The 14,876-nt window shown below is 37.5% G+C and overlaps 1 protein-coding gene across 3 annotated transcripts in view; it reads right to left on the reverse strand.

The window, feature by feature from the left end:
• LOC124171357 (Down syndrome cell adhesion molecule-like protein Dscam2) overlaps positions 1-14,876 on the reverse strand; it is a 500,071-nt gene that overhangs the window by 166,511 nt on the left and 318,684 nt on the right. For all 3 annotated transcript variants that reach the window (XM_046550521.1, XM_046550522.1, XM_046550520.1), the window contains 2 exons: positions 7,302-7,446; positions 4,092-4,243 (listed from right to left, as the gene is read on the reverse strand). In XM_046550521.1, coding sequence (XP_046406477.1) covers positions 4,092-4,243; positions 7,302-7,446 — 297 coding nt within the window. The remainder of the gene's footprint in view (positions 1-4,091; positions 4,244-7,301; positions 7,447-14,876) is intronic.

Consider the following 14,876-nt stretch of genomic DNA (forward strand, 5'->3'; position numbering starts at 1 on the left):
TTTTAAACATGTAAGTATTTCATTATGGTAAAAATGACATAGCAGATGACATATCGGAATTTTAACAATTATAATTTATTTGATAATTCTAATAATGGTTAAATAAAGCTGCTTAAGTAACTTTTAGTCTGGTGTTTGTATCTCGCTTAATCATTGGGGCCGGAAGTCGAAGAAACGTATTAACGTCTCGTCTACAGTGACCATCACTGACCAATCATACCGCTAGACTTCCGGCCCCAATGATTAAGCGAGATACAAACACCAGACTAAAAGTTACTTAAGCAGCTTTATTTAACCTCCAATTACGCAGAATAAACATCATATATGTTGCAAGCGGTTATTGCCCGCAGTGACAAACTGCCCTTCATCCGTACCAGGCGTTCTGTCACGTCTGGTAAATGTTGTCAGTCTAAGCTAGGTAGCAGAATCAGAAGATCCGCCGATACAAGTAATACCCCCGCCGACTTTCGGAATGGTATTCGTTTTCTTTTAGCTCAAGGAAATTTATGTATGGTGAAGATAGTTATAGACGAAATTCTGTCGCTCAAGATAGCCTTTTTAAAGAGTTCACAAAATGTTTTTTTAGAGAACCATAAACTACCCATTGGAATGTTTTGTAGAATTGACGGAATGCCCAATATCTACCCTGTACTTCATCTTTGAAAACATTTAGGCGATAAATAACCTTGAGCCAGTATTTTTACAACAGTATTCACAGACATCCACAAAATTCGTCAAAACGCTTCACGTTTTACATTACTTGACCTTTTAAAAAGAGATATATTAAAAACAACTGCTACTAATATTGAGATGTGAGTATAATATGAGGTCCTAAAGCAAAGATGCAATAACAAAAATGGGCGAATACAAATTCACCACGCAAGCTAATAAATTTCATATAAATCATTAATAATTGAGAGATCGTGGCTACCGCATTTTGGGACAACAAAGTCAGTTTCTGATTGAGTTCATGCGGTCACGACAACGTTAAATGAAGCTGCTGACTGGAAAACGCCACTTCGTCTTTGTAGAGATCATACGTATAGAGGAAAATAAAATTCCGTCCCACAGAAGGCTGATTTCTGTTGCCACTTCGGTCGCATTTTCATCGGTTTTCAAAACTGTCCGCGGCGAGGTGACGAGCGCAATACGATACATTTTTTCCATTATTTTGCCTTACAATATTTTTAATTGCAAAGAATTGAATTAAAAATTCATAAATTTGATAGATCACATCATCATGCATGTACATTTTGGATAACATCCCTAAATATATATTATTTCCCCGTGAAACTCGGATCACTTTGCCCGTCAGGAAGGCGAGCGGCGACTTCTGTGAAGCCATTTAATTGCGCGGTGGGTGACAGCACAATTAGAGGGCAACTAGAGGATTCTCGTTTGTAGTATTCGTGGTAGAGCTATTAGACACAATTGAAGGGGCATGCCCGGCTTCTGTAGCAACATATTGTTCCTCAAACGATTCCAATGTGGCATTGACGACTACCGAAGTTCAACCTAGTGTCGAGTGACTTCCACTTTTCCCTTAGCTAAATAAGTGACTAAAAATATATAGGGCATGCCCATAATGGGAAGGCAGCTTTTTAATATGCATATAGGGCTTCAGAATAATACTTTAAGCCTCGTTACACGATACATTAACACGTACGGGTTAATGTATAAATATATGAACGTGAGAATGAACGCCAAAATGCACCGTGTAACCACCCAACTTGTGCGAATGCATGCACAGAAAATAGAACCTGCTTCTAATTTGGTTCATGCATTCGTACATGTACCATTCCGGTCCACCAAAATCATTCACGCAAACGTACATTAACTCGTACGTGTTAATGTACCGTGTAACCAGGCCGTTAGACGCATTTAATGCAATGCGTGGAAACATTTTATGACGAGTGTATTTTAATTCTTCTTCTCAGTTATGACAAATACCTCAATCGGTTGGGTGAGAATATCGAAATACCAGTGTTCATATTTTCGCAGAAACTTTTTTTAATTGGCTTAATCTGCTATTTATTGCCATTGTAGGTTGAAACAAACTGCCATTATACTGGCGATTGTGTAGCAGCTAAATATTTTATTACGGGAACATAGTATGGAAAATATGCAATACGCAGCTGGGTGTGTTATTGGATGCTATAATGTGATTTAATCACATGATAGTTTTACTTTCACATGACTTTACTTTACATCGTGTGATTTAAAGGGCACTGGAAGAAGAAAGGTTGTTTATTCATAACGAACAATAAGAATGAATCGCAAAAGTACATAGTTGAATGATAACAAAAAGCACAAAAAAGCAATCCATAAAATTGAGTTGCAAAGTGTAATAATGATCCGTAAATGCGTATGCATGTAATCTATAGAACGCGCATTTACGGTGGTTTTTATTACTGGCGTAGGAGAGAGAAAAATAAAATTCAGTGACGTTCTCAATACTTTTATATTGCGGTTAGAAACCTAATGATCCGTGCAAAAAGCTTTTAACTCAGGAAATAATCGGCAGTGACGGAAATTCCGCTCTCAATTCTGCAATTTTCGACACGGGTTTCGAATCTATGGAAACTCATGGAAAAGCTATGGAGTACCCAAGTCACGTCCCCTACGTCCACTCAAAAATGCAGCCATCGCAAAATTGGTTCAGCCGGTCGGTGAAAGTCCACATTTTGAACTGCTAGGCGCTCCAAAGAGAAGTTCTCTGTCTCTTCACGTCCACGGATGAGAATTGAATCCATTTAAATTATCACTAGACATTTCGGCATGTGCTGGAAAGTACAAGTATTTTCAAGTTGATATATTTTTAGTCATCCCTTCGGAAATATTCAAATTAATTCATTATCAATGCGCACGCGGACTTTGCAAAATATTTACCCCATTTCTTGTGATTTAATAATAAATTACATTACTTTATTCTTTTTCTTTCTATTCAATAATAACGTACCTATAGTCTACGACACGTAAAAAGAGAATAAAAATTTCTTAGGAGAAATTTCTGTAATATTCATTAATCTGCAGAGATATTTAGTGACTAAGTTTAATATTGTAGGCTTATTTTAGCCCATGGGGTGATTTGGTACACAACAAAACATATCAATGTTCATTAGCGTTAGCAAATAGCGATATACATTAATTTGAATGAGTAATGCAATATTTTTTGTAACTACAGTAAACATTTGCTGTTGGACAAAATGCCATCAAAAATGAAGAAAAGACAAAAAAGGTAGACAAATGAAGGCATAAAACGATTTCATAAATTAACTAAAATACTAAAGGCATAGGATAGAATTAAATGCATGAAAAAAAAGAGAAAAATGCACATAGGAAACCGTATTGGGATAAAATAGCATAAATGTAATTAAAAAGTTTACTAAATACTACACCAGGACAAATAATTTATTCAATGAATAGTTACTTATAAAGAAGCTTTCGTCAGAAAGTATTTTTAATTATGAAACAGGAAGCGTTTCAATGTGTGCGAAACTTAGTTTTTCAGGTGTTGGCCAACATCACTATTAACGCTTGTTTCTTTTTTGAGGAGTTAATTTCTCCATACTGTCCTTGCTTCTATTGAAAAATTAATTAAACGCTCGATGGAGCATCAATAATTACGAGTTTTTCCACTTGAGAGGAGGGAGAAAAAGATCACTTTTCTAATTAAATCTTATGTTTAACTCCGTAACAATTTATAAATGGATAGGAAGATATTACGCCCATTTTAATTTCTAATTCCGAAATCAGTATGGGTAGTGAAAAAGAGTATTATATTTTGACTACTTTTGTACGACTAAAACGTGAAAAATATGGCACGATGAGGTGAAAATATTGCTATGGCTCATTTAACTAATATTAAGAACTTCCACTTTATCGTACTGCATATTATGGAAAATTTTCATTTTTCAGAACTTTAAATTCTATGAAATATTCATGAGGCAGGGGCAAAATACGGAGGGATTCCACAGCAAGGTAGTCAGTGGTAGCATAAAGTACTCCTGGAGTGTAGATTTTGGATTTTAAAGAATTCCTGGGATGGTAAGAAATTCAGTCCTGGACAATGCTGGCCAATTTGCACTTACCGTACACGTTCAGCTGCGCGCTATGCCTCGCTTCGCCTATCCGGTTGGTTGCCACGCACTCGTACGTTCCGCCGTCCTCCACCCGAACACCCGTAATATTTACGTGGCTTATTACGTCCCCATGAACTGCCACGTACTGACCAATCATGAACCTGTGGGAATAGGAAAACATATAAGTGGGTCACACGAATTTAGAGAGGTGGCTGAAAATAACAGTATGATTTAAATTAGGGATGGATTAAGTCCGTAATGTTCACTAATCCGGATCCAAAATTGAAATTGAGATTTGAATCATATCTCGAATCCATATCCACAAAATTCAAAATATTTTGAAAATTTTCTGACAGGATGGATGAGTTTTCACCTCAAGGAGGAAATTTTTCATGAGCAATTTATAGATAACTGACAGAGGCTACTCCTAGTTCCCGCATTTGCCTACAGGGAGCGCTATGTGTGGCTGTTGAATAGCCAGCATGAAAAACAGTTTCAGAAAGCACCGATAGTAAGTTCATGTGCGATTTCAAACTCGGATGCCAGGAAACCCTGGGAAGCTCAATGTCTAAACGTCAACAATAGTGACTACGAAATTGTATTATTTCCCATTTGGAGCAAAATATTGCACCACTAGATTTTAGGGGGATCGGGTTGGTGTGGTGGCTAGTGTGTTGGATTCACACCCCGTGGGATCGGGTATAAATTCCGGCAGTGGCAGTGAATTTTCAGAGACTACCGGATCTCTGCTTGATCGATGTGTGGAGGGTATTTCAAGCACAACACTCCGTCCTTCGGATGGGACGTTACCCCGTGGTCCCCTTGGCGCCTTTCGTTGATAGCAGGCTAATTCCGACGCCTGGTTTCTTTCCACCCTTCCCTCATGGCGAAATAAAACTTACTTACTTGTTAGCTGTCAGTCATCTCCTCCAAATACCGTACCATCCTATATTTTAGTTCCAATTAGAACAGTAGGTAGCATTAATGTACCAATCATTCTCATTGTAATTGTTAAAAATATAAGGGTGATTTTTTAGACCCCTAAGTGTTTTAGTAAAAATCTTATGGAATCCACAATGGAATATTAAAATATCTAATCTTGAGTATTTGATGTATTTGGGGGTGTTGGCAGATTTGATGACCCATACCTAACTCAAATGAATGTGTGTACCTCATCCATGAAATAATATACGATACAGCAACTCTTCAAATTTATTTCAATATGACGTGAGAAAATTGAAGCAGTGAAATTTGGTGGAAAGGGCATAAGAGAAGCCTTACGCCGAGTTTCTATCAACCTACCCTATCCCTACGAAATTATTTGCAATGTCTTCCAATCATTACCATTGCATTCCAACATAATTTATCTTAAGTTTTTGGCGATAAATCTATATTATAATCAAATCTAAAGTCTTTTCAATTATTTTCCTAATTTAAATACCTTTCTGGCGAATACTACCATTCCCACGCACTTTAACATTCAGCGGCGCATTTTAATACCACACAAATCCATTATTCCTATTTTTTTCCTTCCATTTATCCCATTTTATGACTTAATATATCAAAATTTCAGTAGCTCCTCTCAGTTATTAATCAAAAATTCTTCAAAATCTCCACCCTTCTTCCTGAAATGAAAATCCTAACACCTTAATACCAACAGAGTCTTAATGGTGAAGGAGCTGGAAAGACTAACCTCCTGAATTTATCTTTCCATCACTTCACAGCATCTTCGTAATTACCTCTAATATCAGTCACAATATCCCACATCTAATAATTCAATCGTTGAATTCTTGTCTGACAAAGATGTCAGTCAATATGCCCACTATGTGTTTACCTACCATTTCAGTAACCATAAACTAGTTCATGTTACACGCACTGGTAGGCGAGAAAAGGAAAATTTTAATACGATTTTGATAAAAAAGGAACGCAGCCCCAGCGCTCAACTTTTAAACATCTTTTTTTCTCAAAATATTTCTTCATCATTTATTTTCTTTCTTTTATGTCCCTGAATTCAGCCTCCCCTCAACCTCTTTGCTCGCCGCAGTGAAACTAATTTGAACGAATATTCACCGACTCGCCCATGGATTTTGGCTACCAAGCCTACCGATTACTGAATGCTATGGTTCCAGTTCCAATGATGTAGGTTTCGTACGGCCTAACTACTGGTTGCTGGCTGCTAACGACGCGACGCCTAGAAGTTCTGCGAGGCAGGATAATGTTTGGCGGTGGCGGAGCAAGGAGAATTTGCGCAACAGGCGACGGACTCGCTGAAAAGACGGTACTTCGAGTCCGGTGATATTGGAGGCTTCTAGTGAAAACTCATTCCCTATAAAAATATTTTAATATCTTTAACCATTGAGACGCATAGTTACATTCTTTGCCGATCAAATATAGCCAACTATAAGTATAAATGTACGTGCATGTGCACAGCAAAAAAAGTTCTCTATCAATAATAAACCTATCTTTACCTTAGATGGTACACTCATTGCAGCTGATATCATTATATAGATCATATTAGAACTACTAGAGGGATATTTTTTTTGAGCTGGATGTATAATCCTGTTTTGTAGTGATTGTTCCATGCTTCAGCGCTTAATTCGTTTGCACGCTCGTGTTCCAACAATTTCCGACCGAGGAACAATCAGCTATTCCACTACCACTCGGCACTGCTCAACCTTGAGAAATCTGTCTCTGAGGTCCGTGAAGAGAAATATCAAGAGAAGTGATTAGAACTTGAAATCGGATAAGTGGATTAAGGTAGTATTGTGGTATTTGGAGAGCGAGAGGTTGCGGTGCATCTATTCAGCTCACTGCCACACAGAACGGCTGTAAATAGGGATTTTAGCCTAGGCACTGAGTCTTAGTACACAAATATTTGCCCAAAACTCGAGCGGCAGACCATTACACTATCGGTTGGCTGGATTTGACCTGGGACACCAAACGTTCGTGGTTTCATTCCTGGTCCAGGGCAATTTTGTTTCAATGGCAATTTACGAGGGTTGTATCAAAAATAAGGCGGTAGGTGACTCCGATGAGAATAAAAAAGGGCTTGTCATTTAGCATGTAGTGGAAGTTTTAACGGGGACACCAAACTGTATAGTTGTCCGACCTCGTCGATAATAAAGAATCCAAACCGGAATTAGCTGGTATTAATTATTCAGCGATTAAAAAGCATGGATGATTAGCTCTTTCTAGTGATAGCTGACGTCCCGCACTTACCTTTCGTTTTGAGGAAGCGGAAAGCCGTCGAGTGTCCATTTGATGTTAGGCGTGGGGTTGCCGGAAGCAATGCACTTCAAGGATACGGACGGCCCTGGTTGGATAGTCTGTCGTATGAACCGGTAGACGAGAAGAGGGGGAGCATCTGAAATAAAGGAGAGAAAAAGTTAACCCTTTTTAAACTAGTGTTCTTCTGAGCAACATGAAGAAACGTCATTTAAAATGTGTGCACTATGGATTCTCAGCTGCATAAAACATAAATTTTAACTACTGCTCATTTCATGCTGAAAAATAAAGTGGTCAAATATAAAGCTGCCATGTTAATTGTGATTCACCTGAAAATGTACGCATTTTCTAAATGACAATTCTTCAATTTTTCCGAGATATAATGCAAGGTTAAGGAAAGAATCTGATAGAGTGGTAGCAGAGGAATATATACATGTATCCTAATACATCCCCGTAAGTCGCACCGAAAGGCGTGTAGCGAGAGAAGTTAGGTCACCAAACATTACCCTGTGAAAGATATGTTGGGAGAAGAAAAGCAAACTACTTTTCCGTGCGCATTCTTAGTGATTTGACTAAGATCTGAGCTCAGTTAGACCTAATGGTCATCAAATTCCTTCATTTCTCGGAGAAAAACAAATACCGAAAATAAAAAAAAACATGCCAAAAGATTTCAACTTAAATAAGATGTTTTACCACGAAATTTAATTCCACTCATTCATCATACATCTCAGTTGCGCATTACCAACCGTAATGAAAGTGCCTGAATTTGTAGCAATAATTCATGGTACAAAACATGAGGTTCTAATTTATCGAAAATATAATGAGATCTCTCTGCATTGAAACCTTTATGAAAAACCCGTAGAAACTTTAACTTTCATAATTTAATTCGTAAATAAAATGAAGCTCTATGGTAAATAACGATGTGTGACCGATCATACTGATTGTAAGTGATAATTGAAGCGGGTGGTAAAGCATAAAACTTCAGTTAAACCTAATGGTCATCAAATTCCTTCATTGCTCGGGGGAAAAGTAGAAACCAAAAATTAAAAAAACACATGCCAAAAGATTTCAACTTAAATAAGATTGTTACCACGAAATTGAACTCCACTCATTCATCATAAATCTAAGTTGCGCACTACCAACCGTTATGAAAGCGCCTGCATTTGTAACAATAATGCATGGTACAAACAATGAGGTAGGGTAAACAACCCTGTTATTGGCACTTTAAGGACTTTGACGAAGAAAATTAACTCTTGTGACCGTTGTATCACAACTTCAGTTTATTTATTACTTTCCTTAGATCTGAGAGACATGTTGCTTTAGTATTCCCATGTGAGCGATTTATATTATACATACAACTATTTACTAAAAATTATTGTTTAAAAAGTCCAATAATCCCAGTTATTGGCACACTTTATCCAGTTATTGGCACACTACATTCCCATTATTGGCACACCAGATTTTCATGCAATGCTTAGCACATTTTCTTTTAAGTTATAATATATTAAAGAAATATAGCCTTTTTCAGCTACTGAATCGATCATTATCTTACCTGTAAGTATATTAAAACCGTGAGAGGTGGTAAAACACCTTTAAATGAAAATCCAATGATGCAACTTTAAAATTTTACGTTTTAATGATTTTACGCTCAAAACAAATTATTTTTGGATCGAAAAAGTAAAACTTTACATGTTTATTATGTATTTAGATTGATATTTGTTTTGTCTCTTCAAAATATCTATAGATCACTTTGGGAAGTACTGTCCTCTGGAAACTCATACCATTCATGACAAACAAATAGATTAAAGACAGGAAGATGCATTTGGTGTGTTTTTGGGACTCAATTTAGGTGATACAACTTCTTGCAACTGCTGCATTCAATTCCTACCTTCTTAAGCCCCACAGTGGAGTTACACATGCCATTGGTAAATTCCTTCCACTGACAGATGTGAGTACGACTTTTCTTCCAATGCCAGTGAACGATGAGATTCAACGGCGAAAGACTTTAGACATTGTTTTTGTGTTAGATGATAGTTGGTGAACGGGGGAATGAGCTCTACGGCCTCTATAATAGAGGATTCAAAAGGGGATTCTCAAATGGCCGTAAAATTTGACACCACTCGTCAGAGGAATAAGCAAAAAACACTTCACCAGGATGCCCTCCTGTTGCAGTTTACGGGAATTACTTCCACGCGACTACCACAGACACAAGCACACACCCCCGAATTGACACCTTCGCAAGGCTTTAGGACCTCGCTAAGGTAACCTGGGGCCCTTCGCAGAGCTGGACGGACTCTTTTACTCCTTTTGAATCGCCTATTGTTTTTGTGGTAAAGTTGTACTAAAAATACTTTGGGATGGTAGCTATTCCTGCTCATTTCCTAACATATATGTTTTAGCTGCCTTTAACATTCTCTTTGGCTCTCTTTTGAATGGTCATTTAATTGCCTTTTCTTTAAAAGTATTTTTTGTTGCTTGCTTCTGCAGTTTCTTCTCCTCCCTTTCCTCCTTTCTTAGTTCCTTTTCTGCTTGAGTTTCTTATTTTATTCTTTTTTTCTTGTCATGGCATTATTTCTATTTTCCTGGGGTCAATTTACGTCTTGTACCAATGGCACCCTTTCGGTACTTCTTTTTTCCTTTCTTTTTCGTGTTTCAGGCCAAAAAAGAATGATATTCATTGGGATTACACTATATGGTCCTTCATCGTGGCATGGACCCTCTGTTAGGTCTGACCTGTGTATGCGTGGCACAGCAGGAATTTCAGATAATGCTGCCTCAGTCTCTACAGAAATCTATCGGTAGCCATATCTTCTGTGTTATGCTGGTTATGTACAAGTACAATTAATTTCTCACCCGTTCCTTCTTCCTCATTCTACATCAATTTGCATTGTAATTTGATAGCGCTCCCACAATCTATATAGAACTCTGAAATTCCTCTCCTTTTCCCAAATTTTGTAGAATACTTTTAAAATTTTCACTTTGCTCTTCCCCAACCATCAAAGAAAAATCATGTTATGGAAGTGGATTCATCTTACAAACTGAGATATTCACACTGACTTTGGATGAACGCTTTCCTAGGCACTTAGAATAATCTAATGCGTTGGCATTCCATGGATATAGACCTAATGCCCTGAAACCATTCTTAACTATTCTAGACAAGTCAATGTTGTTCAATATGGCTGAAAGAATGGGAACAAAATCCTCTTTTATATCGGCGTTAGGGTTTTTGGTCTATTCGAGTACGGCGTCGAGTATTCGAATGCAGCACTTGGTTATATGGTCCGCAGTCACTTCTTAAATGGTGTAAGGTGGACGGAACCGCTGACACATATTAAGTACACGTCTTTGCTTCTAAATACAGAAGCATCAAAAATGCAATGCATCTCTGTCTCTTAATATCACACAGTTAATTACAGAGTGCCAACAACTGGGGGGGTGCCAACAATACGGCATTCTACCCTACTTATTTATTGTAAATATAATGAGATCTCTTTGCAGAGAAACCTTTATGAAAAACCCGTAGAAACGTTAGCTTTCATAATTTAATTCGTAATTAAAATGAAGCTCTATAGTAAATAACGCTGTGTGACATATCATACTGAGTGATTATTGAAGTGGGTGGCTGAGCCTCACTAGGGACGTTAGACATTGGAAGTGGCAAAGCAACTTTATCTTCTCGATTTTCGAAAGTTACAGTCATAGTTTGAAAACCTGTTGTAGATAAAATGTTCCAAATTAATGAGGCCTCATTCTTGTTTATTTTCCCATATGTATTAAATGGTCGTAAAATTTGTCATTAAGAAAGTTATCTAGGCAACTGAATAATTTACGTGACTACACGTACGTACATCCATTGTTCTCTCAATAAAAGATTGAGATTGCTTCTATTATCGTTTCCTCTAGTGAAAGGGGCCAGCAGTTTGTTCGATGCTTCCATGACCTTAAAACTCGCAACGTGCTAATGCATCCCAGACAACTCCTCAATGATATCTAAAAACGAAACGTATCGAACAATAACGGCTATCCCATAATCATTCAGAAAACTTTTTAGAAAAATAAGGAAGCGTAAAACAGTTAAACTTTTAACAACATCCATTACAGATTAGCCACCGCCAAACTTGAAGTGATACCACAAGAGCGTCTAAACTGATAATGTAGCTAATTTTTTCCAATAAAAAATATTAGTGCTTTTTATATACCACCTTAAGCGTTCGAAAAACTCTAGATATGTATAAAACAGAATATAAAATGCACACAGTAGTGGAAATTTTTTAACCAAAAATTGATAAGGCTGAATCAAAATTAATAATTCCAGCAGGCAGGAAATCTCAGACAATATTTAACGAGTATTATTTTATGAGAAAAATTTGTGACAAGACAGGCAGACTATATATTTCAACATATTAAAGGTGCTTCCACCTAGGCGATGACACTTCAACAGTACCCAATTTTTTTATGAAAACGGATCCATACTAATTCAACCTAAAAATCTTACACTCAGAAAAGAAAGGCAAGGAATTACATGCACTCATTCGACTAAAAATCGTTCTAAACACCATCGCAGAAAGCCAATTATCTGAAGAAAACCTCCTTCAAATTCATTCTCCTTATTTCCTTTGCCTTTCACCACCTCGTAGCCTACTTATAGCGTACACTCAAGAAAGGAACTCGGTCTATTTTCCCTGTCACCAGCTCTCACTTCTGCCTTGTGACGGAATTAAATACCTAACCCCTTCCCCGAAAGAGTCATAGCAGTATAACGACTGCTGACTACACAAGCAATGAAGATGAGTGATCAGGTGCTTTTGAGGGGGAAACAGCACAATATAGTCGCAGATTTCAAGAAGTGAACAAGTGAAAAGACCTTTCCTCCATTTTCCCGCCTCAGAAGTTCTAAACGAACGGAAAATTTAACACTTGTTAGAAAAATCTATGCCAGAAAGCCTCAACAGGGTGAGAATCCATCCGTGTCCACTATTCATTTTACCAAGTTCCACCACACCCCGTGAAGGAAGGAGCAAACTTCTCCCCACTACCTTAACCCCAGAATGGGACATAATAACAAGGCATCCAGTTATCTTCTTCAAACATTCCCTTGAAGATTTCAACTCCTCCTCCCAACCCATAAACACAATCTTTCGCCTCCCCTTACTACATCCAAAGAAAATCGTAAGAACAAATATTAATTTATCCTCGGGGGTAGCGCATTGGAGCAAAGAAAAGAAATTACACGTCATATTCTGCTCATGAACTATAATATGACATGAAGATAATACTCAATATCTGTAATTAAAAAATAAGTTTTAAGGTTTTGTAGAAATCATAACTAAATCTCATAAGAGCATACCGAAAGAAAAATTAGTCAAGCAACTCAAACGCGAGCTTTCATATCGCAGTAAAATTTTTCTTTGATGGAGTAAAGTATTTGTGATTAATTGATCGGTAGAAATCTCCAAAATTTGGAAGGGATATATTTTGAGGAGATGGAATGTATATTGGTGCGAAATTGAGAAATATGAAAAAGGTCAGAGTCATACGGGAGGAAATCGCAGTATCTCTCTTGGTGGGGGGGTTAATAATTCGCACAGGTATTCAGGAGTCTTATTTTCGAAAGTGGAGAAAGGAATTGATCCCAGTAAATAATTTCTTTGGTAATATAGAGGTAACCAGTTCAGATGTGGGCGACGAGGAAAGACACTCGTCAATTATTACTCTGCGCCTACACCACGAGGTCATGTACTTTTTCATTGGTCATGTCATTCGTTCACTACCGCCTTACCAAATGTAAATGACGGAGGCTCTGTGGTTGTTCCTTGTGACAACATGCGCAGCAATAGGGTGGTTTCCTATTATTTTTTTATTGCCTAAATCGAAAGATTATTACTCCTAGAGTACGTATTTCACGCATTTAGATTTTTAAATGACGATACCTATTTTTCGCGATTAAATGAAAAGTGAAAAATTTCAAGCGCGCGAAAACGCGACGCGCAAGTAGGAATGATGGGAAAAAGTCCGTGCGACGCATTTCTGGTTCCCCCTCCCGCCTTGTGAGGTGACCTTGATCGAGGCTCTGAGCGCTGATAGGACGCAGGATGCTAGCGGGTAGCTGAGTACCTTGCTGGCTGGTAGCGCTTGGCTTAAAAAAGGTTTATTAATACCTTATCAAACGAAGAAAACTTTCCGACCTTAGCCAGTTTTAATAGGTGATTATTAAGACATGTTTCCCTGAGCTCTGTGCCTCATGCATGCATTGGTAACCTCAGACGATGTATAACTCCTATCCTCTCGTGTAGAAACTAGGTCCCTGTGACGTCACGTGGAGTGGTATCGCATGGGCGCCAATCTGGCCTTTTTCAAATGAGGATAAAATTTGACCCTTGCCCTTCGTCTAAACCGCTATTTCAAAAACCAAATAATTTGTGTATTATGAATACACTAATGGTGGGTAACGAATCGCAATCAATACCTTTCGTTTTCTTTGATGAAGGAAACTACCCTATTGACACCTAAGGTAGCCTTCACGTGGACGAAGCCGTCACAACACTGAACCCCACCTATTTCTTCCCACCCCACGCCTATCAGGCCTCCCACTACAAATTTCCAACTGAAAACCAGCATTCATTCACTTTCGCAATACTTTTGGTGAGCATGAGAAGGATAAAAAGATATTCGAACACACTTGAGAGTGGTGTGGCAACGTCGCAATGCGCCGTGTGTTGGAACAAAAGTTTAAAAAAATGCATACATTTATTAATAAAAGAGTAAATCAAAAGATAAAATGTAAATTTCATGATGTAATATTTAGTTCAACACATTTATCTCTTTATAATTTTTCCACGGGTTATTTGTGATTTTGAAAGGAAGGAAAATCAGCCTTGTAGCGTCAAAAATGAATTTTGAATCAGTCGTTTAAGCGAAACACTTTAGAATGATTGCCCAATGAAACCTAAAAGTTATCAAAGACTTAAATGCTTCTTTAGACGCATTTTACCGGTGTTTACTTTTAAATCCGGAATTTTAAAACCTTATTTGAAGCTAATACTAGAAATAATCGTACGCAATATATTTATGTAGTCCTCAATTGCTGGAACTCTACGAAGAGACTCTCGTTAGAAAATAACAACAGTATGATGCTGTGATTAAACTGCAGACCAATTTATCTAATATCTACCTAACGCGTTAAAAAACGCGTGAAATGAAATAAAACTAATAACTGGTATTTTCCTCATATTTATACACGCTTATCTCGATAATCTGTATTTAGACCCCAAGGATATGTGTGGTTGATTGACGCGCTGTTATACCTACATATACTTTTCTGAGATTGAGGCTTGTATGTAATTCAATACAAGAATATGCTAGCTCAGATACTGGCTACAGATCATATGGTTTGTTATTCAAATACCGGCAATGTTTTATATATTTTCCTATCTTTTTTTTAAGAAAAATATATACTTAAAATTTCCGATGGTATTCCTCAGAGTGAATGCATGTTAGTTTGTGATCTGCTTTCGCCTTTATCTGAGAAGATTCATAAGTATTTACCCCAAATTTCGGATCGTAATATCT

This window comes from Ischnura elegans, chromosome X (genome assembly GCF_921293095.1).
Source record: "Ischnura elegans chromosome X, ioIscEleg1.1, whole genome shotgun sequence".
Lineage (NCBI taxonomy): Eukaryota > Metazoa > Arthropoda > Insecta > Odonata > Coenagrionidae > Ischnura > Ischnura elegans.